The sequence below is a fragment of the Parasteatoda tepidariorum genome, chromosome 9, assembly GCF_043381705.1.
Source record: "Parasteatoda tepidariorum isolate YZ-2023 chromosome 9, CAS_Ptep_4.0, whole genome shotgun sequence".
Classification (NCBI taxonomy): domain Eukaryota; kingdom Metazoa; phylum Arthropoda; class Arachnida; order Araneae; family Theridiidae; genus Parasteatoda; species Parasteatoda tepidariorum.
Genome location: NC_092212.1, coordinates 65,537,760 through 65,563,341, shown reverse-complemented (window position 1 = coordinate 65,563,341; position 25,582 = coordinate 65,537,760). Strand labels below are relative to the sequence as shown.

The following is a 25,582-nucleotide window of genomic DNA, read 5'->3' as shown; positions in this document are numbered from 1 at the left end:
TCAGTTGAATAATATTACAGTTATATAATATTCTAATACCAAAAAAAGTACTTACGTAGCGTGAAAATATCTTTTGTGATATAACTTTTTCAAAAGTACATAAAATGGTTGCCAGCAGGGGAGTACATGTATAGATTTATTAAATACACCTTGTGCGCCACCTAGGAACCAAACCCCACTCTCCCCTATCGAATTTTTAAAGACGAAATATAAAATTTGAGCAAAACCGGTTGTGAAATTCAATTTCTCTATTCTACCAATTTCTTCCAAAAGTCGTGTTTTGTTATTTCAAATAACACAGTTAAAAAGGATGTAAAAATTTGTACACCTTACAATTCCAATCTTTTTTCTTTTTCATTCTGATTTTAAAAAAAATAAGAAAAAATTATTGGAAGTTGTTTTTTTTTGCGTTTAATTTTCTTTTTAAGTAAGCCAAATTTATAATTATTAACAAAAACGTTCCGATTCCTTTTAAAAGTCCTTTAGATATGGAAACACGTAAAACGTTAAATTTACATTAAAGAACCCAAACTTTTGTACGCTGTGTTAAATTATTACTTACGTAAAGTGCATTACTGTCTTATATGATTACTTATTATGTAAATTTTTTTCTTCATAGAAACAAATTGAAAGACTACCCTTTCCTTACAATACAAATTGCACTGATTACTTGAAACTATGGGAGCAAAACAATGGAACAGGCCCTTTGAATCAAGATGTAAGTTTTTTACTGCAATATGAATTTGGTATCAATTTCTTTTTTAAAAAAAATAAGTGCTGCAATTGTACTGGATTCTGGATTCGAACTCGCGATCTCACGAACACTAGTCCAACGTCCTACTAACCAGGCAAAGTCGGAATAGCCTGATTTTGGTAGTCAAGCCGAGGCAGCCTGATTGGTTGAACTTTGGGCTCGTGTTTGTAAGATCACGAGTTCAAATCCCACGTGCCAAAGAATTCTCGTGTGGTGACTGTTGCAAGTTAAATCTATCGTTGTCACAAAGTCCTCTAAGTTCCCATAACAAATCAATTCCTTTGAGGTTAATGAATAGGAGATATATCGTTCTATAGTTCAGGTCAAAATAAAGATTTGTGAATGAATATATGGAGTATCATTATTTTGAAACGGGTTGTGACGTGTGTGAGGCTGAAATCCTACTCTTGACCATAAATCGAGCTACTGAAAAAAAAAACAAGAAACGCACCCTCTGCCTTAAAATTTGCTTGGTTTCCCATAAGCAGGCTTGCTGATAATCACAAGTGACATAAATAACAACAAGTATAGAATTTTCGAAAGCTCTTGGACGAGTATTTCTAAGAAAATTAAACTTTTAAATAACTCCTCTCATTAGGCTCATTCAGACATTTCAGAAGAAAGAATTAAAAAAATAAAGTAAGCTCAACGCTCCATTAGAATGCGTAATCTTCTACACAATAAAAAAATTCCTGATCAAATTACAGTAAAAAATATCGGCACCCAAGTTGATGTTTATTTTTTTATTTTTTTTTTTATTTTTTTTAACCGTAAAATCCATTTTTACCGGAACATGCAACGGAATAAAAAAATCTGCTACACTGTAATTTTCACAGTAATAATTAACGTAAAATTACTAAATCACTCTAATTAAATAAATATTACTGTAAAAATTACGGTGTAATATTTTGATGTTAAAATGAATTTTTAAGTAAACCTTTTTTTTGCGAATGTTGCACACAAAGTGAGTTTAAAATGGAATTGTTTGCAATATGCAGATAACATACATATGCATAACATACAGATAACATACATATGAAATTAAGGTAATTTGCACAGTTGGTTGATTATTTTTTGAACTACAGGACCGATTTTAATGGAATTTGATGTGTTCATTGATAAAATACGAAACAAATAATCATTCTACAATTGTAATACACACGCATGACAGTGCATAAAGTTTACGGAAAAGAAAAATTTTTTCCTTTATGGTATTATAACCATTTACAAAAATATCGTTATAAAACCAAAAATGCAAAACTATACGGTTTTATAACCATTTACAACTAGCATTTTTTAAAAACGTAATTAACTAGACGTAGAAACTCGGCTTTTCGTAAGTTAATGGTCATTGGAGAGTGCCGGACACTTACTATTCTTCACGTGTTGAACGGAATGGAGAAAATATTGTAGTGTCAACACTAGGACTCGAACTCCAGTTCTGATGGTCATGAGACTGACAGATGAGCCCGCTCGGCTATCATATGTACGCAGTAGCGAAGAACTAAGTAGCTTCATTAGGTGGTTCTAGTTGGTGCGATAAAATTCTGGTTGTTTAACCGTATTAGGTGAAAGCAGTTAATAAACATTTTTTTTTAAACTTAACAGTTTGATTACCATTTCATTTATGGTTATTTGAATGTGTTGATTAAATATGGTAAAATAGCCACGCAATCAATTATTATTTAACCATTTCTTCCGAGAAATTTCTAACAGTGCAGGAATATAACATTATTTCTTACGATGATTGTTATGACATAATCTAGAATGAGCTAAATATTAAATAAATGATTTTTGATTTTTCTGATGATGTAATTTTTAATAGCCAGAAATGAAAACGCACTTATTTCAGCAAAATTGAAATGCATAATAGATTTGAAACTGCAACATTAGAGATTATGAATCTGCTGTGTTATAAAATAAAATTCGATGTTTTCACCTAATTTATCATATTAGTTCTGAAAATTGACATTCTTTTATTAGATGTTACTATGATATACCCTCAGAACTGAAGAGAATAGTAAATCAGAAATAATTAGAGTCTTTTGATCGGTGTTATATCGCTAACGTGAAAAAGACACAATTAGCATTCCTTAAACATCAAGCAATGTTAAAAAGTCTTGATTGAAAATGCTAGATTGATGAAAGAATTGAATGCTTGATTGAATGCTAGTTTGACCCCCCCAGTGGCTGAGCGGTAGCGCTTCGCGCTGTCGTGCCACAGGTCCCTGGTTCGATCCTCGGGCCGGGCAAGGTTAACTCAGCCTTTCATCCCTTCAGTGGGTCGATAAATGAGTACCAAGCATGCTTGGGAACTAAGCACTGGTGGTTCCGCATTCGGCTGACCACCTGACCGGACCACGTCGTTGAGTTTAGTTTAGAGTTTTAATTTTTAGATTGTTGAAACTTACTGTACTATAAACAAATGACCAAAATATATATAAATTATTATGTTATTCGCATTTAGAATTGTTTTTTTAAAACCTTTTAATTATAATTATTAAGATTTAAGATTTTTATTTAAAAATTATCCAATTGTTAATATTTGAATTTTTATTTAAGAAATATTTAAGAATTAATAACTTAAGCTCTTTTCGACTCATTTTTATTAAACATTTATAAAATATTATGAATTCTTATTTTTTTGAAAAGAAATTTGCCAGGTGGGCAACATTTTCTTATTAAAAAAATTAGACCAAAAATTACTTTTACTTTCGAAAGATTATGTCTTTTCTTCAAGCTGCCTTATTAGGCTTTTTACGCAATTAGCATAAAAAGTGAGTACTAAATGTAAACAGAAGAAAAATTAATCTAATAGTCGTAAATAAGTATTAGAAATTCACAACAGTAATAAATATAGAATATTATTCACTATTACGAAATCAGCATAAATGATGCTAATTAGAAATGAACAGAAAGTAAATTAACCTAATAGTTATGCAATCGTTAGAAATTCACACAAGCTATAAGAAGTAGCATAATATTTGATCTTGAATAATCAGCATAAAATGGGCTAGTTAAAGATGAATCGAATATAAACTAAACTAGCGGTTATAAATAATTGTTAGAAATACACAATAGTTAAAATAGCATATTTTTAGCTACTGCATAGTCAGCAAAAAAAATTGCTAATTAGAATTGGATAGTGTATAAACTAACCTGAAAGTCATAAATATTTGTTAGAAACTCACAACTGTTGAAGTAGCATATTTTTCACTATCACATAATTAGCATTAAAGGTGCTTACTGGAGGTGAATAGAGCTCAACAGCCATAAATAATTGTTCGAAATTTACAATAGTTAAAATTGTATATTAATTTTTTATTGTAAAATAATCATGAAAATTGCGATTTAGAGTTGAACTGAGCAGAAAACAAATCTAACAGTCATTAATAAGTTATAGAAATTTTCAATAGTTTAAATAGCATATTTTTCGTTAGTACATAATCAGTATAAAAGGTGCTTACAGGAGGTGAATACAGATTAACAGCCATAAATAATTGTTCGAAATTCACAACAATTATAAAAAAAAAGCATATTAAGCACTAAAATAAGTGGCTTCATATAACGACTTAGTTTACGAGAAACAGGATTTAAAAAATTTTGGTCAATTATTTTGCTTGCTTTTAACACAAATATGTTCTATTTATTTCAGTCATGTATCGAATATTGTAAGTTAAGCAGGCTAAGGTCAAACGGTTGGTGTGTTGACGAATTTACTACATATGAACCTCACACGGAAAAAATTTGTTTCGGAAGTAATATTTTTTTACACTATTTATGATAATAAATATTTTAAAATCTGATAAATATTAAATGAAATAATATTGTGTCATGATCATGAAATATTTTGTATTTCTTATTTACAACTAAAGTATGAACGTGTGTTTTACAGATCTCGAAAGTACTACAGGTGATATTAGTAAGAATTGCAGTGATATTTGCCAACCTGCATGCCTGTAAGTCGAAAAGTCATGTTTATTATCATGTCATAAAAAAATAATATAAATAAATAATAAAGTTCATTCTAAAATAACAATGAATCATAGTCATAATAAAACAATAAAGTTTAAACGTCAAAAAATATTTAAAAAAAAGTTTTTTACATTTGACAAATAGTCGTGTAGATTACTTTTACTTTAATTTGAATTAAAACTAAATTTATAAATTTACATTTTGAAAGTTATTTTCTTAATTCTAAAGACAAAATTAAATTATTAATTTTATATTTTGTACCTTTGCATTGAAACTTGAGTCGTTTAACAAAATATAAAATAACGTTTTAGATGATTTTTAGTTGCGGTGTGGAGAAAATAATATTTATAATTCAAGTAAGTCTAGAGATCTGACGAAAAAAAATTAAAATCAACTTTATTCCAAACCCAGTTGTTTATATCACACTATCCATATTGCGATTTCCTCTATACTCTAAGCTCAAAAACATGATTTTTTTATATAATTTTCGTATTTTTTTTATTTTTTGTGAGTGAAAAAAGCTTTTTTTCTGATCTTGTAACTTCAGAACTCGTTTGAATTTTTCATTTTAGCACTTAGTACTTAGCACTTGAATAATGAATGTCCATTTCTGAAGCTTTATCCGTGTGGGGCCAATTTTTATGAATCGCAAGCAGTATAAAAAGCCGTTTAAGAGCCTGACGGAACATACTTCACTCTCCAGTAATGAATGTCAATTTCTGAAACGTTTTTTTTTATCTGTGTGGTGCATATTTGTCATTTTAGTTTTGTAAATTATTTCGACAAGAGAATTCCCGAGGTAAGACGAAATTTGATACAAATACATTCTTCAACTTTTTCTTTCATTTTGTCCCAAAATAAAATCCGCCAACTCTTTATTCTCATGTGCCGTGTGTTTGTTCTTCAACTTTAAGATACCGGCTAAGTAGTGATATGGTCATTTGAAAACTGTACCGTGTGGAATAGGGTAATAATTGCCAAAACTTATACTCAATCTTTTTTTTTATATAATAAATGTAAAGTAGAGACATGATAAATTGAGTATATCTCTTTTGGTAGAGAAATATAATAATTTTGAATAGATCTCGTGTTACATTCGACGTCAAAAAAAATAAAAAAAGACGTCCAAATGGAGTGAAGGGAGTACTTTGTGCAATATTTGTATAAAACTAAACGATGTGAATATAGTACAAATAATGCAGCAAAAACAAACATGTTTATTTAGGTTAAATTATTTAAAATGCTATAAGTTCTTTTTCAAAAATAAATGTTTTTTAAATAACCACTGTTTTCATTACAGAGAATATGAATATGATGTTAAATATGAAGAAGCTTATATGGAAACAAATAATGTAGAGGTAAAAAAAAATGCGATACGCTATTCCAAGTAAATGTCTTTTGAGTTTGCTAATTAACTACTGCAGGTTGGTTTTAAAAGTTGAGAAATCAAGCACAAAAATGAATAAACACAAAGCTTTTAATGATTAAAAACACATTTTTTTCTAGGAATTTAGATTTTCACCTTCTAATACGGGTTTAGCACAAAACTAAGAAATATATTACCAAACGTTTTGTGAAGAGAAAAACTAATAGAATGTTTGAGTCCTTTAAAGCCATTTTTTTTAAAAAAAAGAATATTTTTCATGATTTAATTTAATAGTGATGAAACATTTGTTGATTTTAAGCAGCATAATTTTAAATGACGAAAAATTAAAATGTGCATGAATTTGGCCATATAGTTTTTGGAATCATAGTTCTGGACCGGGTGGTAAGGAGAGAGCAGTCCTTTTTAATTTTTTATCGATTAGACATTCAAGTTATCAATTGCAATCTCATTGATTCAATAGAGTAATCTTTAATATGCTAACTAATTTTGGTAAACGATATTTCAGATAAATACAAAAAGAGATAAAATACAAAAACGTACTTTCTCTCCATAAACAAGCCTCTTTTTTGACCGATTTGAACCTCAAAACGTAGGAAGTAGCCGCTATTTGAAAGATATGATTACAACACTTAAGTCAGGAGTACGGTTGAAAGTTTGGACCCCTTGATGATATTTTCACTTTTCCTAGAACAATTAAATAATTGCTTTAAATAACTTATCCTCACAATTATGAAACTTTTTTATCCATGGATAAATCTAAATAGTTTCTTTTCTTAAATTTTTTTATCATTCTTATTAGTTTATTATTTTTCTTAGTTTTATTTATGGTAAGAACATTTATTGAATTATTTGATTTCTATTAGTTTTTAGATCACTTTTAACAAAATGAAATCGGTCAAAAAGATGAGAAAGGAATGAAAAAAATGAAACTAACCTATAGAGGTCCAAATAGTCACCTGCTCTTCTGAATTAACTAATATGATCATATTTCCCATATAAAAACTGATCCCCACATATTGAAGGCTTAGAATCAAAATCTAATGAAAATGCGACATGGTTTAGAAAGAATGTTTTTTATTTTGTTACTCTTATCTTAACTCTTATCTTAACTCTTATCTTTACTCTTATCTTAAACTAACGCTTGTCTAAATAAGTTAGTATATTTAAGATCAAACTGTTGAATTCACACTACATTTTTGATAAATTTGTAAATATTCACATGATTCGTAAAGTTCAAATTATTCTTTAAATTTAACTAGTACTGTACAATTAGTAAAATTCAAATTCAATTTACTGATTTTTAACGCAGATTTAATGTAACATTTTACATCCAATATTTTTTAAGATTATTACTTACCTTTATTTACTCTTCAATGGTGTGTTAGCTTGGGAGGGCACATATGCACCGGCCAACCCACATGAAGGCAAATTGATATATATAAAGCCAAATTGACAAGAAGCTAATTCGACATGTATAAGTAATTAGATTATAATAAATCGAATAAACGTTTTAAAAATGAAGCAGAATAGTTGAGAAATAAGGAATTCTATTCTCTTGGGTAAATGCATAAATGCATTGTTAAAAACTTTGAAGACAGATGAACCATGTTATTCTTTCAATTCGCTTCGACCCTATATGGTAAAAATTGAACCAAATTTTCATATTTCTTAAATTTGATAACACTATACCATGGTTCCAGCTTGATTGGAAAATCACTTCCATTTTACACGTGATTAAGCTAGCTGCAAATATTTCACATTTTAGGATTAAGGTACTGATATTATGGTTCAATATTGAACTTAATTTCTGAGAGGGAGTTTCCTGAGAATGAATAAACTAACTTGTCACATATTTGATGCCAATTTTTTCTTCACCGATGTGTTTCCTGCCTAAATTCTTGAACTATATTCTATGCTAGTTAATTACATTTTCCCGGTTAATTCATAACAAAAATTCTTGTATCTTTCTCTTTCTGAATATATTCTGAATGTATTTTCTTTCGATTTCTGAATATATTCTGAAAGTATCTTTTCCGATGTCTGAATATATTCTGAATGTATCTTTTTAGATTTCTGAATATATTCTGAATGTATCTCTTTCGATTTTTGAATATATTCTGAATGTATCCTTTTCGATTTCTGAATATATTCAGAATGTATCTTTTTCGATTTCTGAATGTATTCTGAATGTATCTTTTTCGATTTCTGAATATATTCTGAAGGTATCTTTTTCGATTTCTGAATATATTCTGTAGGTATCTTTTTCGATTTCTGAATATATTCTGAATGTATCATTTTCGATTTCTGAATATATTCTGAATATATCTTTTTCGATTTCTGAATATATTCTGAATGTATCTTTTTCGATTTCTGAATATATCTTTCTCTAGCAGTATTACTCTAAAAAATGTCCTATTGGTCGATCTTCTTAGTTAAAGCTATGCTGTGTTTAAACTGTTATGGCTGTTAAAACTCACTGGCTGTGAACACTGAGCGGTAAAATGGGGTTCGATCCTCAATGGTGGCATGAAGCCCATTCAACTTCAGATTGATGGGAATCAGCTTGTATTGAAAAAAAAGGCAGATTATGTGCGCAACTATGCCATTGATCACTAAAATGCTGACCCTTTACCTCCACGGTTTTTCAGGTTCATAGAGAAAAAATCTTTGGATTTATTTTGCTCTTGTTAAACTGTTAAGTGAAAGACCAATGAATATTAATTACTTGTTATTTATCACATATTTATTTCATTTTTTCCTTTTGTGCTTTACAAGTGTGGAGAGAGAGTAATATGCAAGTAAGTGCCAGTTTTTCCTTCTCCTTCAGAGACCAATTTTAAGTGAAATATAATATTAAGAAAATGTAAATGTAGCGTCCTTTACCATTTATTATAGCAAAAGTATACAATTTTGAAAATAACTCATTTAAAACAATACTGAAATCTTCTTAAAACTTAATACTAAATTTGAAAATCAGCTATTACTGCATTTTTAACTTTTCAAAAAAAAAAAAGAAAAGAAAAAAAAAACGAAATGGAATGATTGAATAAAGGTTATTATGTTAGTTTCTATACTTTAGAAGGGAAGCAAAATAATTAATTTGTTACCCGATGGGGAACATTGCAAAGTTCAATATAGAAGTATTTAGATCTACGTAACAGCAACTATTTTCTTGATGCCCTGTGAGCAAAATATGAAAAACAAATGGGTACTTCTGGAAATTATGGGTACAGTAGTTCGGGCCGGAAACAACCGAAAATTTGTTTCTCTAAATGTAAATTTTAATCTTTGCGCATTTCAAAATATCTCTAGAGCTGTTTCAGAGAATTAGAAATTTTCTGAAAATAATTATGATACTCGTTCATTTAAATAAAATTTTTTTCCAACATAAAGTTGAAAGAGTTATTATTTTTTTAAAATTTATTTTAATGATGTCAGACACTATTTTGAATTCTGAAGTAAGCGAAATATTTACACCAATTTTAACTTAGTTTTTCCCATTCTTTTGTTTTTTAATCAGACAAATTGTTTCTGAGAAATTAAATTTCTTAAAGTTGTGTTTTTATTTTATCATTCCTTAAAAACTGTACTATCGATTTTTCTCAAATTTCAAAACATAACTATATACTTTAAAATGGCGTAAACATGCATATACTTTAAAGTTTAAATAAATTTCGCCCATTATTAAAATAAAAAAAAATTAAATAAATTATTTTAAGAATATACTTTGCAATTTATTTTTTTATTAGCAAGTTGTAGGGTTGCGAAAAAAGTTTCGATTCGCTTAAATTGCCCTAGAGATATAGTGAATTGAGTAAAGAGTAATATTAACATAAAGAAGACAAAACTTTTGACAGCTCTCCAGACTAAACTAATATGGCTATATCCTTCAAGATAGAGACCAGCCCAGGTTTCCCAATATTTTGAAGGTCAAAAATATTAATCCGACGAAAAAATGAATACACAATGCAAAAAAATGGAACACCCCGAATAACTTTTGATTTAATAATCGAATCTTTACGTTCAAGGACTCAATCTTAATGGGTCGAGGTGATGACCTGAAATATGCTAATTAATAAGTACAGACGTTTTAAATTATGAAATCAGACACAAAAATCTATTTTGTACGCACCTTTTTTTTCAATGGATTTCTGTCCCTCAAAATATGGGGGGTAACCGCAATCTGGGAATTATGGTTCCAATAGTTTCGTCAGGCGAGCGTTCCAAAGTTTCGACCCCTTAATGTTAATTTTACAATTGCTTATTCCTTTATATCTCAAGAATTTTTCAACCGAATTGAAAACTTTCTGCACACAATTATAAAATTTGTTTATCCAAAGATAATTCTATACAAAAATACAACTTCTAGTAAATATTTATAATTTTTTTATTGTTTTATGGCTTTTAATGGTTGAAAATGTTATGAATTGCAGAGAACACAATTTTTGCATCATTTTAACGAATATAATTTTACATGGCAAAATACAAAATTTGAGTAAAATCAGTCGAATAGTTTCCGCAGAATCAAATTTTAAATGTCAAAAAAAAATTTTAAAAATTCAATTTTTCAAATTTTCTCTCAAATTTTGTATTTTACCATGTAAAATAACATTCTCTAAAATAATGCAAAAAGTTGTATGCCTTACAATTCAAAATTTTGTCGACCATTATTAAATAAAATAATCGAAAATAAATAATATTTTTAAAAGTTACATTTCGCATTTATTTATCTTTAGATAAACAAAATTTTGTAATGGTGTGCGCAAATTTTTCATTTCGTTTAAAAGATTCTCGAGATAAAGCGGAAAGTAAAATTAACATTAAGAATTCCAAACTTTGGTGCGATCTCCAGACTAAACATTGAGAATATATTGATTGTGGCTACTACCTATATTTTGGGGGTCATGAATCGAAATCCATCGAAGAACAGGTATGCTTATTTAGAAAAAGTATTTTTTTATGTCTGATTTTCTAACCTTAAAATATCATACATACAAATTAATTAGCATATTTGAGGTCTCTCCATCGAGTTATTAAAATTGAGTCCTGCAACGAGAAAATCTGAAATCTACCTCAAAAGTTATTCAGGGTGGTTTGATAAACTGCACGTTTATGCAAAAAAAATATTTTTTTTTCCGTCTGATTTCCTACCTAAAAACATCATCTACGTGAACATTAATTTTCATATTCAATGTCAATCCTTTGAATTATTAAGATAGAGTTACAAATTCATGATAATCGTTAGATTAATAATAAGATGATCCATCTTTTTTTTTATTTTTTCATTGTGCTATTAAATTTAAGGAGTTTTATAAAAGCGACGAAAAAAGACTCTAAAATAGATAAAGTTTTTGTTTTTTTAGTGAGGAATACATTTCTGTTAGAGTTTTCTTCAGAAAGTTTCGATTGTCAAGAATAGTTTATTTGGCAAAAATTGAGGTAAGTTCTTTACAAAACATTCTCTATAGTAAACTACATTAGTGTTTGGTAATAAAATATCGTATGAATGATTTTTTGCCAAATGTATCAATAAATTTTAACATACTAGAATACTTTTTTTTTTAAACGAGGGTGAAGGCTGCTTTTCCGGAAATAAAAAACTTGAAATTGAAAACAAAATAATATGTACACATAAAATATAAAATGCACAAATACACATAATTGATATTCATACTAAATTAAATAGAGTCTTTTCCTTGTATTTGTTTAAAAAAAACATTTTTTTCACGTAAGAGAACTGAAACCTTTGATATATTTGAATATTCTGCTTCTTAACTAAAGTTATCATTTAAAATTCTTTTTTAGTTATTCTTCATTCTTCTGGCTCGATTCTGATTTTTAGCTTATTTTATTTATCTTTTTAAATGAAAAAAAAACTAATAAGCTCTTTTAATGTTTTTTAATTGTTTCTTTCTTTTTTCTTTCCTTATTCCTTTTTTGTGTATTCGTGGTGTAACGATTAGAATGTCCAACATCTACCAGAGATGTGCTACGGTTCGTATCTTAATTGCGGAGTTAGAATTTTATCTCTAGGTTTCTGTTCTGAAAAAGTGAATAACTATTTAGTTGGTTTTATTCTATTTATAAATTATTTTCTTTTAATTTAAATTATGTTTTTTTCCTTAAAAAAATTTTAAAGTTTAAAAACAAAAAACAAGATTTTTTTTCCTTGATTAAAATGCATGAATTGTTTCTTAAAAAAATCTTGTAATTTAAAATTTTTTGATGAATTAAATAATTTCAATTTTTTTTATTTTGTAAAAAAAAATTTCAGTTTTTAAGTAATTTAATAATTGAAATGTAAATGAAAGTACATTATTATACTTGTTAAAAAAGAAAAAAAAGCATGAAGGAAAAAAAAAGGAACTATTTAGATTTAAGCTCAAACTGAATTCGATTAAAAAATTTAATTTATAAAGTTTTAATAAATCTTTCATTAGTTAATACCTTATTTTATTTTGTAAATAGAAAATTGGATTATATACTAATTGTCTCAACTGATTTTCAAAATAATATTGATGCTAAATAAATATTTGTTATTTAAATTAATGACAGAGTTTAAATACAATTTAAGGAAAACATTTTTATTTGAAAATATTGAATAATTGAACAGATTCGGTTCTTTTTATCGATTTGTTCAAATTTATTGCTTTCAATTTGTTTGTATCAATTGCATATAATTGTCTCGTGATATTTTTACAATGTATTCTTCATTTAATTTGTGTATGCTTGTGTACAAATTAGTCGAGATAAGTTGGATTAGTTGAGTACAAAATAAATAAAATAAATAAATTCAGTTAATTAATAAAATTTTTTACTCGGCATTATTTTAATAAAATAATCCAAACATTTCACTTAGAATACCAAAAAAAAATAAATGAACAGCTATTAATTTTTTTTAGAGATTTAATTTTAAAAAAATATTTAAATTAAATAATAATAGTTTAAAATTGAATAAAACAAAATAAATAGTTATCCCCCTTCTTAGAACAAAAATCTGGAGATAAAAATCAAATGCCCTGATTGAGATTTGAACTCCTGCTCCTCTCTGGCAGAAGACGGAGATCCTAACAGTAACGCAACGAATACGCAAGTGGCAAAGAGTTTTGTTAAATTAAAAGTAAATGAACTGAAACTTTAAAGTGGAGACTAATTTTTTTTCCTTATCCAAGTTTTTTAACCATTCTCTTTGATTTAAGCTTAATTTTGTTTTATTAGGTTTGTTTTTGTTTTGATTTGTTTTTGTTTATTCTACAGACGTGTTCTTCCATTGTACCTCTATACCGCAAGGTATCAACTTTTCAAATCTTCTGAATTCAACCAACGGTTTCCTTTAAGTGTTGCTAGAGGGCGCTGGGCTGCCACACTTAAAGGAATCACTTCAAGTAAGGCGTTGTTATGATGTTTGAGTGTATTAAGTATTATCGTTCATGATTAGTACATGAAGTGAGAGTACATGTTTCATCACCTCGTAACAGGATATTTGAGTTTTTCCATCTGCATTTTTGATGTAACACGTACTTTCACTTTTTGTATTAATTAAATAATGAACGATAATACTGAAGGATGAACCACTCAAACATCACCACAACGCTTTACTTGAAGTGACTCCTTTAAGTGTTGCAAGAGGGCACTGGGGCTGCCCCACTTCAAGGAATCACTTCAAGTAAGGCGTTGTGATTGTGTTTGAGTGAATCATCCTTAAGTATTATAGTTCATTATTTAATTAATACAAAAAGTGAAAGTACGTGTTACATCAAAAATGCAGAAGGAGAAGTTCAAATATCCTGTTACGAGGTGACTGTGTGGCCCAATTTAGCTTTGATCACTTTTTTTCACCGCACCTAAAAAGATAAAATAATTAAATAACTTATTTTTAAAGATTAAATGTATGCAGGATTGTAATATTTTTCTCTTATTCAAACAACCTTGATGTAAAGAATATATGATTGAAAATGCCTTTATCACTTGCAATATTACGATTTTTTTTCATCTTACAGGATATTGAACTGTTTGGTTATATTGGAGGCTATATAGGAATCTGGCTAGGAATAAGCTTCGTATCTGTCTGGGATCTTTTAGAAGCCCTGTTACAGTTATTATATTATGCATGTAAACTTAAAAATCTTTAAACGCTTAATAAAACAGCTTTGCGATTGATTTTATTACCAAAATCTGAAGGGGAAAAAATAATCCTAAAATAGAAAAAATATATTTTATGTTAAGTTTTATTATTATCGAAGATCAGACGTAAATCTTTGTAAACAGTTTGCTATGAGAATAACGCTATATATCCATTGTAGTTGAGAATATATAAAGTTAATATATATATNGTTACATATATATATATATATTGATGATCAGCCATGATAATTTAGTATGTTTCATTATCATGTATTTATACTGTTTAGTTATTTCTTGTTTGTCTAAATAAGTGTCCTGTGAGTTATATTAATTATTCGCGAGTATTTACTTGTTAAATAATCAACAGTTTAGAAAAATACCTTTTCTGTATGAAGCAATATACTGGATGTCCACATAAGTGGGTATCCACCTTCTTCAGAAAGAGGTATAGTAAATTGGCTATGCTCTACATGAAGTATTCGTTTCAGTGTCGCATGGTGGAACTAAAACATAGGAGTTACTAGATTGAAAACAATACAATAAAGGGGAAAAAAACAAAATAACGAATTGTGGAGCTTCTTTTGTTTAATGCAACAGACAATGAGCCTTAGTGGCTCAGGAGATAGAACTAGCCTCTCAATGAGACGTCTTGGGTTCGAATCTAGTGATGGTCAATCGATACGTTCCCAGCTCAAACTTACCTTGAATCTAACTCAAAATATCCTCTGTACTAGACAGATCATGGAATAGAATCCCCTTTCTTTTAGCTTTACCTTGAGAGATTTCTGCGGTTTTCCCTACCATGTAACGCAAATGCGAGTAAGTTCCTTCAAAAGGTACTCCACAATGACTAGTTTGTCCTGCCCCTGTTTATTTTTGGGGTTCAAAATTATAAAACTTCTGTCATGAACATTGATAGTCGTTAACTTTAAATTGAGCTGTTCAACGTTAGTTGTAAGAAAAAATATAATGCGGAAAATTGCTTTAAGTTCGCATTTATTTACTCGCGAATTTCTTTTCCCTCCATGGCGATAACATTTTATACCTTTATTATATGCGCTGATAACATTTTTCATTAATACTTTTGAAGATAAAAAAAGAGAAATAGTTGCTAATGTCAAGTAAACTGGCATAAGTTTTGCAGTCAAAATAACAGTATTGGTCATTATAATATAAAGCTAAGCCAAGCCTGTAAACAAAAGCCTCGATTTTTCATGTTAAATTTTGGAAATTTATTAAAAATGTATTACTTGAAAAATTCAAATATTTTGATTATCTGATTTACACTTAATTCCGAATAATTTGGATACTCGAGTTTCCACTTTATAGTAAAACAATTTATTGACTTTTTAACAAGACATCTATACAAATTATTTTCGAAAAAATATCTTAACATTCATGGTTACCATTCCATTAATGAATGAAAATATGTATGTTTATAATATAGAGTTACATGTATGAATCGCAGGTGTAAGAGCAAACTATTGTGCAATTTTGCAGCATAGTTTTGGCTAAAAATATTGGTCTAGTACAGAGGTCACCAAAGTGGTCTATATAGACCCCCATGGATCTATTTAACAAAAGTGGGGGTCGATCTGAGACAGGGGGGTGAATGGGGGTCAATCCGAATCGGAAGGGTCGAAAAAAAAACAGTTCTCAATACGCAAATCACACATACCTAATGTAAAATTTGTGAATTTTTTTAATAATTGACTCAATTTCAGTTTCTTTGTAAAACATAAATTATTTATTGGGGTGAAACAAGTATTTACATACCACCGAGCAGTGGCACGAACTCAGCGCAGTTTATAAGTCATATGCATATGTGCGCTTGTCCAAATGTCACGTGTGACGAGCATTAACGTTACAAATGCAAATATCATACGCAGTTTCAGCTATCTTTGCAAACTGTGTTGAATATTTGCAGAGTCATTATTACAACTTTTATAGATTTTGATAATTAGTTATTGTTTCGATAAAACCATTCGTTCAGTTTAGATATCAATTTTAATTATCAATGCACAAAAAAGAAGGCAAGCTTTAATAATATAGATTAGTACAGCCTGCGACAAAACTATAGCACACTTTGTATTTTTTTACGAAAATTACAAATTTGACCAATTTTGACGAAAATTAAAATTGATCAATTTTGAACCCAATATAGCGAACCTTGCAAAAAAAAGAAAAAAAAACACCAGGCACACCCATCTCATTGATCAAGAAGCAGTAAATCTTTAGTTACTTTACTTAGTATATCTACTTATGCATAATTACTTATTATTTAATAATAAGGTATTTAAATTTCAATGTTAATATATTTTTCATAAAACTATTGTTACACAATGTACTATTACTTTAATGAATGTTTAAAATCATAAAATAAATATATAAACACAGTATCTAATAGAGTTTTATTTTAATTAACAGAAAATTACTTTTGTGGGGGTCGAAGGAGATTTCGAAAAATTATGTAGGGGTCGATGATCAAAAAAGTTTGGTGACCCCTGGTCTAGTCTTAAAATATTGGTAAAGATAATGAACTTTAAAAACGGTGATAATAACGACTTAACTTTTGTGCCATCTGTATACATAAATAATTCCTTTATATCAAAAATCAAAAGTTATTAATATTTATGAGGAATTGATCCAAAAAATTGTCTTTTATAAACATATATACGTGTTTTAAAAAATCTATCTTTACATTGTTTTTTTCTAAAAAAAAAAATACATGCATTTATTTTTTAATTTATGTACAGAAGAAGGGATAAAACAGGAGATATTATTTAAAATCATCTATGCCAGTAAAAAGATTTATATGAAGTCAGTCAAATTACAAAGCAAGAATGTCTTATATTTTTAAAAAAAAATTATTAAACAAGAATCTCGAAGTTCTGAAACACATAATTCAACTTAGACGTTTTCCCAATTCGTAAAATAAATTTTTTTTGAAGTATAAGTATGGAACGCTAAACAAAATTTCGAAACAAAAGTCACTATTTGTAAATATAACTCGTTTTTCGTTCCTTTTTTTATTTAAAATTATTTTTTCTCTTAAAAATACATTATAACAGGTTTACGAAACATTATTTTAGCTACAATATTAAATTAAATCCTCTACAAAAAATATTTCACTACAGTTAAAGATAATTTATAAATGTTTCATATTCTGTATTTTGATGAAAAAAGAGATTGTAATCAAGTTTCGAGTTATATATATTCATATATTTTTTTTCGGGAAGTTAATCATGCACATAATTCTATGTGCATACGTAACATATATATATAGCACAGAAAATTTTATCATGCAGGTAATTTCACACATAACGATAAAACACATTTAAAGAAAATTCGATTTTTACAAAAAGTTCATAAATGATGGTGAACATAGTACAGCATAACAAAAAGTACGTGAAAATCAAAGTTAAAATGTGGAAGTACTAAATCTTATAACTATTTAATAGTGTTTACAAATATATATATATATATATATTTGTTTATAGAATTGTAGACTACATTACTAAATTCAATTGCTTCAATAGTTGTTTATGTCCATTGGCTAAGCAAACTTGAAGCAAAGTAAAGTTCAGTTCATTTCTAGCATTTGAGACTGCTATTTTCTCCTCAAAACCAAGAATCTTTAACTTGGACATTATTTTGTTGTCTCCAATTGAAACACACTTGAAAAGTTCATCAACGAGCTGTAGAAAGTCAGAAATTTCCTTCAAGGTTGTGTAATCTTTTGGTGTCTTACTGTCTTTATTTTGTATGTTATAGATTGCTCCATACTTAAGCAAAGCAATGGCGGTTTCAAAATTTGCTGCTGCATGCAATGCCGAGTTACCACCGTTTTTTGTTTTAGCATTTATAAATGTCGACAATTGATGTACGTTTTCACCTTTAACATGCATTAGCAATAACTCGGCAATTTCAGCATGTCCTCTAGACGATGCAATGTGCAAAGCCGTATTTCCTTTAATAGTTGCTTGCATGAAATCACATTTCTTCTGCAATAAATCTTTTACCAAAGATATATTGCCTTTATTTACAGCAAAATGTAGAAGAGTTCTACCTTCGGAATCAATGGTTTTGAGGCGATGCAGTTCTAACTCTTCTAATGTTGGAACATGAGCATTAGTTTTCTTTAAATCTCCTGATCTCCATAAATTTAAATCATCCAAAGGATATTTCATAGCCTCTATTAGTTTTTCTGATTGCAAAACTTCGGAATGTTCATTTCCCAAAACATATTTTAGATTTTCAATATTTTCTTTCAAAATTTTACTAGCTTCAAGAAATTTCCCCATATTAAACAATATCAATCCCAAACTTTGTTTTGTTCTTACTGTATCTTTATGATTTGGACCTAAGTCTTTTTCCTGAATATTTAAAATTTCTCTCAAGCCTTCCACAGATTCCTTAGGTTTATTTATATTATATAATATAGAGTTTATGTTATGGAATGCTCTTAAAGTATTTGCATGAAAAGGACCATAAACTTTTTTTCTAGATTCATAAACACATTTGTAGGTGGAAAGGGCTTCGTCGTATTTACCTAATTTAGTTAAAGTTAAACCTATTTTACTTTGCGTAAATAAAGTCAGAGGATTGTCCGGACCATAAATTTCAAGGTGCTTTTCGAAAACAATATTATAGGCCTTCAACGCCTCTTCATAGTGTTCAAGGCTGTTTAAAACTGACGCCATACAAGACAAAGTTCTTAAAGTATCAAAATCATTTGGACCAAACATTTCGCTTTGTTGTTGAAAAACATATTTAAAAATTTTCAATGCTTCGATGTTTTGGCCATGATCATGCATTGTTTGCGCTACGAAGGATCGCATTTTTAAAGAATCAGCCTTGTTTACATTAAACTCTTTCTCATTTCTCATAAATTTCATAGAGGCATGAAGTAATTTTTCATAGTCCTGGCTAGACAATGTTGAGTTTTCAGTTTCAAAGATGTCAGAAATATCTGTACCAAGGTTCTGGGATGTTTTCTTCTGAAAATCGTTTAGATTGGTTAAAGTGTATTTTGGCTTGTTGAGTAACTGAATAATTTTATGACTTAAAATTTCAAAATCCTTGACAATTATACTCTCGAGGTGTTTCAGTTCGGGAAAATCATTTTCTACTGCACAAGTCATTAGAGTTTTTTCTTCGTTGTTTTTTGCAAATGCTATAGATTTTAAAAATTCAGAATTTTCAACTTTTTCTAGAGTACTTAAAATATTAATATTACAATTTTGTACATTTCTGAAAACAATGTCAATAAGTTTTAATAAGTCGCTAATATATTTGCTTGAAGCTAAATCTAGAGGAGTCTTTCTGTCAGTGGACATGGCGTTATAGATAGCCCCATTTTCTAACAGAAGTTTTGCTGCCTCATATTTTCCATACTTTGACGCGATGTGAAGCGGTGTGACATTTTGTCCTCCAAATGCGTTAGGATTTGCTTTGTATTCCAGTAGTAATTGAATAATTTCAGTGCTACCCTCCCTTGCAGCATAATGCAAAGGAGTTGCATGGTCTGAATCCATTGCATGGATACAGGCTCCTTTATCGATAAGCAATTTCACATTAGAAACGTTGTTACTCTTAACTGAGTGAAAAATTTCTTTAATCATCAGCAGGAACTTTTTAATATTTTCACTATCAGTAAGTAATAGTGGTGTTCCATGAAAGATATCATGAAAGCAGTCATAAACTGCACCGTTGCTGAGCAGTACCCTGATTACTTCCTCGAAACCAAACATGGCAGCTAAATGAATGGGCCGGACTCCATTATCACCAGATTCGTTGATATTAATTCCTTTTTTAATGAGATATTTAACGATATCTGTTTGACCAGCTTGAGCCGCATAGTGAAGAACATTCATATTAGCACATCCATGTTCCCTTAATAAAGTTTGATCGCATTGAATAAAATATTTAACAATATGTAATTGTCCCTCTCGTGCTGCTAAGTGTATGGGTTTTGAGCTGAAACCGTTAACTGCACGTAATGAGGCATTTTCGCTTATTAGAAATTTGACTATGTCTAGGTGGCCACACTCAGCAGCAATATGTAACAAAGTATAATCACCATTCACTTTTGCGTTTACGTTTGTAGTTTTCTTCTGAAAAAATATTTTTACGTGATCCAAACGACCATACCATACAGCCCACTCAATAGGTTTTCGATTCTTTGAATCCAGTTTATTAAAGTCTGCTCCTTCGTCTAGCAGTAATTTTGTGATTTTGGAATGGCCTCGTTTAACTGCTAGATGCAAAGTTGAAGTGAAATTATTTTTGAAAATATAATTAACATCAGCTCCATGTTTTAAGAAAACAGTTACAATGTCCTCATAGCCACACTCAATAGCACAAAACAAAGATTTTTCTAAACTGAAATCTTCTGTTAGTGATTTATTATGCAAAATATAAGAAACCACTCGTTCCAGACCATTGAATGAAGCGATTTGAAGAAGCTTATCTATCTCACCTTTGAACTGCTTCCCTGAATATATTTCGTTTTGTTGAAGAAGAATCAAACACATTTCTTGGTACCCATCTAGGATAGCTTTCATGAGTGGATGTCCAGCATTTACATCAGCTCCAGTTTTTATTAACACACGAGCTACTTCAGTGTAATTATTCTCTGAAGCTAAGCACAAAGCAGTGTTGCCTTCAGATGTCATAGAATTTAAAGAACACTTTTCACTCGATAACAATAAATTAACAACTTCAAGATGATTAAATTCAACGGCACAATGCAAAGGTGTATATCCTTTTTCATCAGGTATGTTAAGATGAGGCAGCTTGTTGACAAGATATTGAACTATATAGATGTTACCCGAGGAGCAAGAAAAATGCAGCGCAGTCCTACCATGTTTATTTTTCCACTGTATCCATTTCATTACACTACAACCCATCGCATCGGTAGCCATTTCTACAAGGGTTTTGAAGATTATAAACATATCTGAGTTAGATGCGATCATATCACAATTCACTATATCCAACATACCCAACTGTTTAAAAAGCATGGCACTATATTTTGTGGTTGAAGCACAACATTGTAACAATGTGATCCCATTTTCAGTACTTAGAGAAAAAGCCTTCCTATTTAATAAAAGAGTACTAGCTATATCATAATTACCACAAAGTATTGCGAGTCCCAAAGGAGTAAAACCGTTCAGATCTACGGCAGTTACATCTGCTCCATTTTCAATCAATCGTTTCGAGATATCATTTGTAACGTATTTTATACTTAAATGAAGAGGAGTGCAACCCTCAAGATCCCTTTGATTAATAGGCACTCCGCTTTCAATCAAATAATTAATTGCGTCTAAATTTCTTTTTGAAATAGCATACTTATATGCAGAATCACCACATATCTCAATATCTTCTAGTCTTGCCCCGTTTTTGATCAAGATTTCAAAAATCTTCATGTGTTTTTCTCTAATAGCATAATGCAAAGGTAAGCATTTTTCGCTAGTCATAGCATTTATATTCGCACCATTTTCAAGTAAGTATTCAACAATAGACTGGCGTCCGCTCTCAACAGCGAAGTGTAGAGGAGTAACGCCCTCTTTTGCTCTGGCACTTACGTTTGCTCCCCGTGAAATTAATATCTTAACAGCTTCTAGTTGACCATCAAAAGAAGAGAGATGCAATGGAGTGGCTAAATTTAACGTTTCAGAATTAACATCAGCTCCTTCATCGAGTAAGTAAACAACCATATCCAAGAAACCAAATTCAGCGGCGATGTGTAATAACGTAAATCCATTCTCGTCCCGGATTGAATTAATATTTTTGTTGTTACGTAAAAACAATTTAGCTATTTCCATTCTATTATTTATTACAGCTTTTTGTAGTGGCGTCTGATTAGCGACATCTACAACATCAGTTTCAGCTCTGTGGTGAAGCAACGTCTCAACAGCATCGAAACAACCATTCTCTGCCGCAACGTGAAGAGGTGATTGCTTGCGCTCGCACTTTTCATCTACCGATATTTTTAGCTCTTCTATAATGTATTCAACTATACACTTGCATCCAAAAGCTGCAGATACATGGAGAATATTTCTGTTATGAAAATCTTTGGCCTTTGGGTTCAATCCCCGATCAATCAAGAACTTAAGAATGTCAATGTTGGAAGATTTTGCTGCGAAATGTAAAGCTGTCATCAAATTGCTGTTCCGTCCATAAATATCAGCTCCTTGTTTTATCCAATGCTGCACTTCATCCACGGAATTGCCAGTCAACGCACGAAATAATCGCTCCTGATTTTCGACAGTATACCTAGCGTTTGATTTATTCCTCATACGCTTGATTGTGATATTTCCTTTGCGATATATATCATGTTTTATAATTTTCATAGCAAATAGGAATATCAATTGAGTTGAATCCATTAAAATGTCTACTAAGGGATTTCCGTGAGCTAGATAATTCCTCAGATATCTACCAACTAATAATGGGGTATCGACATCGTTGTATTGCTGACTAGTTATTAAGTAATAATTAGAATGCTCCAAACTAGACAAAATTGATAAAATAAGCATTTCAACTTCTGCTTGCATTTTTAAACTATTTTTGTAGATGAAAAATGATTCGATGCTATTTTCAGACAAATTATTCTCTTCCACAAGTCTTCTTATAGCTGTAATATCATTCAATAAGATTTCTTGATAACTTAATGTCTGTATCAGTTTTCTATTCTTAATAGTCTTAAAGGTTATTTTTTCAGTTTTCTGAAAATTTTTCCTGAATTCATGTAGGTGTTTTATTTCATGTTTTCGATACCGAATAATATAAAAAATTCTGGAAATCAAAGATAAAACATGTGAATTTATTTTTCCTTGTACGACACTGCCGTAAATTTCCTTCATTAATAAATTAATGTTTTCCAATCCTTCTGAGTTGTATAAAGGATTTATAATGTTTAGCCTACGCTTTATGCGCCACTTCTTTGTAGAAATGCTGTGACTGTTCATTTCATACACAGAAGTAAAATGTAAATTTAGCATATTAAGATGTTTCTGAAACTCGGTTTCAGATATTTCTAAAAATTGCTTCTCAAAACTAATAATTTCTGCTATTTTCGAAAACAGACTTTTTTCAAAATGCGTTTTCTTCCTCATCATTTTATCCAAATCAGAGACCAGTTTTTCGACTTCAATCACAGCATTATTTTTTGGAAAAAACTGGAATATATCGTTCGTGCAACATATCAATCTTATCATATGAAAAGTGTCTTTCAACACGTCAACGTCTTCGCAGTCACAAATTTTTTTCAACAAAGTTCTGAAAATCTCAAATTTTATTTTCTGAAATACTGAAGTGATTCCCACGTTTAAACTTTTCAGATCATTCTGAACTCGTGCGTAAAATTCAGAACCACACATTTCTTCTATTTCTTGACAGATTGCCAAAGGAAAACCATGCGAGAACGAGTTTCGCAAGCTTTTCATAATTCTAACAGTTTCTTTAGGTAAAAATGACATCAAATAATCGCTTGTTCCAGAAGACAGTTTAGGCGATTCCAATGTATTTTTAAAATTTTCTCCCATCACTTGCAATGCCCTGACTATGACAGTTTTCCCGCTCTTTTCTAAAGCATTCACCTCTGTCCCTGCATCAACGCATTTCTTAATAATGCTAAGGGATTCATAATCGCGAATAAATTCATAATTTTGGTAAAATTCTTCAAAGTTGGAATATTTATGGGTAATGCTGTTGATCATATCACCACGGGTTTTGTTAGGAAATGTAGATAAATTTTTTATGTCTATAAACTTGATATCTTTGGTTTCGTTCTCTAAACACTCAGAGAAGGTAGCTAGGTACTTGAGAAAATCAGTCTCCGTTACGCAGCAATTGATGTAACATCCTTGATTATTCAGATACCGGATGTGCGAGATTAAGTGAAACTCCATTTCTTCCCAAGGAATTCTGTCATACGTAGATTTCAGCCTTTTTTTCAAAGTGAATATATTTCTCGCGATCCCTTTCGCTAAAACAATCAACAGGTCTTTCGATTCCCTATTGGCGTACTTTGTTTTATATAAGTCACTGCACTCCAAAATAAGTGATACATTTTCTTGGATGTCATCATGGGAATAATCACTTGACTCAGATGGTGGATTTTCCTCGAAGTAGTAGTCAAGTAAAAAACTGTGTATGAATATCTGCATCTCAATTGATATATCTACATTTTTTAGCATCAGCTCATTTAAACTCTCCGATAGGAGTGAACACAATTCTTCTTTTCGAGAAGAAAAATAATCCATTGGCCACTTCTTCATTAGAACTTCCAGAAGTCGCGTATTCCCTGAGCGCACAGAATAATAGAAGGCATTGTGGCCTTCCTCATCCTGATCGGTTGGCAATGGAAAAGTTGCCCCTACTTTAGTCGAGAGATCACTGATTGCCGACGAATTATCTCTGAATATGTTGTTCAATATTTCTAATCGAGTGTGTTTGCAAGCCATTATCACCACATTAGATTTTTTAAATGGATTGTCGTCGTAACTAAAGTACGAAAATAAATGAGTAGAAATGTTAGCATTGCTTATTAACGCCAAGATGCGACATAACTCTCCGAAGGTCACTTCATCATTGAATTCTATGGCGTTTTTTATTGATTTCAAAACATTTATGTAAATACAGCGTTGGTTTGATCCATTGTACTGCAGAATTTGGCTGATTGTTGAAGTCTCTGATTTCTTTAGTAATTGTAATAATTCTTGCACTTGAGTATCAATATCCAGATTTCTTGTATCCATCGTAGACGCTCAAGCTATTGAAGGAGAGAAAAAAATAAAGAAATTTCAGAAACAGATTTCAAAACTTAAATCCCCTGTTTGGAATGAAATGGAAAGTAAAAATTAAAAAAAAAAACAGTCGGGCGAGCAGGACAAACAGACACAGGATTTTAAAAAGAGCAAATCAATTTTATATATAATCATTATATGAAGATGGAAATCGAGAGTGAAACACAAAATCATCATGCTGCTCAATAAAAGTTAGGGAAAATCTTCCAATGAAAATTTGTAAAATATCCCGTTTTAGGGAATAAGGGAAATCTTTGTAATTGTAATTAATTTATTCAATAGGTCGTGCAATTCCCACAAAGAGCGAAGGGTAAAAAGTCTTACTTTTACTTAATGCATATTTGAACCAAAAATAGATTAATAGACATAGTGTAAATTTCAAAGTGCGAGAAAGATTGCTTCGTTTTCAATAATTTGCAGAAAAGGAATAACATGAAAACATTATTTAAAGCTTTTTATGTTACACATACACACACACACGCACACACACACACACACACACACACGCACACATATATACACATATATATATAC

At 29.9% G+C, this 25,582-nt stretch overlaps 3 protein-coding genes and 2 long non-coding RNA genes across 7 annotated transcripts in view; 2 read left to right on the top strand and 3 right to left on the bottom strand.

Moving 5' to 3' along the window:
* LOC107449928 (uncharacterized) overlaps positions 1–4,729 on the top strand; it is an 11,721-nt gene extending 6,992 nt beyond the window's left edge. Inside the window, exons 3-5 of the long non-coding RNA XR_011637828.1 lie at positions 620–718; positions 4,410–4,512; positions 4,650–4,729. This is a non-coding gene — a long non-coding RNA (uncharacterized lncRNA). The remainder of the gene's footprint in view (positions 1–619; positions 719–4,409; positions 4,513–4,649) is intronic.
* The window catches only part of LOC107448543 (uncharacterized), a gene marked incomplete at its 3' end in the record, with an annotated part of 81,432 nt that extends 74,247 nt beyond the window's left edge, over positions 1–7,185 (bottom strand). Inside the window, 2 exon segments of one of the 3 annotated variants that reach the window (XM_043052770.2) lie at positions 6,657–6,800; positions 7,051–7,185. 3 annotated transcript variants of the gene reach the window in all.
* The window catches only part of LOC139426605 (uncharacterized), a 207,800-nt gene that overhangs the window by 81,187 nt on the left and 101,031 nt on the right, over positions 1–25,582 (bottom strand). The gene's annotated exons all lie outside the window — the stretch shown is intronic.
* LOC139424834 (uncharacterized) lies at positions 5,712–14,265 on the top strand. Its single transcript, XM_071185932.1, has 4 exons — positions 5,712–6,087; positions 8,892–8,914; positions 11,480–11,555; positions 14,117–14,265. The coding sequence occupies exons 1-4, from the start codon at positions 5,926–5,928 to the stop codon at positions 14,246–14,248; spliced, it is 393 nt and encodes a 130-aa protein (XP_071042033.1). The 5' UTR covers positions 5,712–5,925; the 3' UTR covers positions 14,249–14,265.
* The window catches only part of LOC107449929 (uncharacterized), a 10,864-nt gene continuing 2,717 nt past the window's right edge, over positions 17,436–25,582 (bottom strand). The window contains exon 2 of the mRNA XM_016065611.3: positions 17,436–25,014. Within this exon, the coding sequence (XP_015921097.2) occupies positions 17,750–25,000 (7,251 nt within the window). The 5' untranslated portion in view covers positions 25,001–25,014 and the 3' untranslated portion in view covers positions 17,436–17,749. The remainder of the gene's footprint in view (positions 25,015–25,582) is intronic.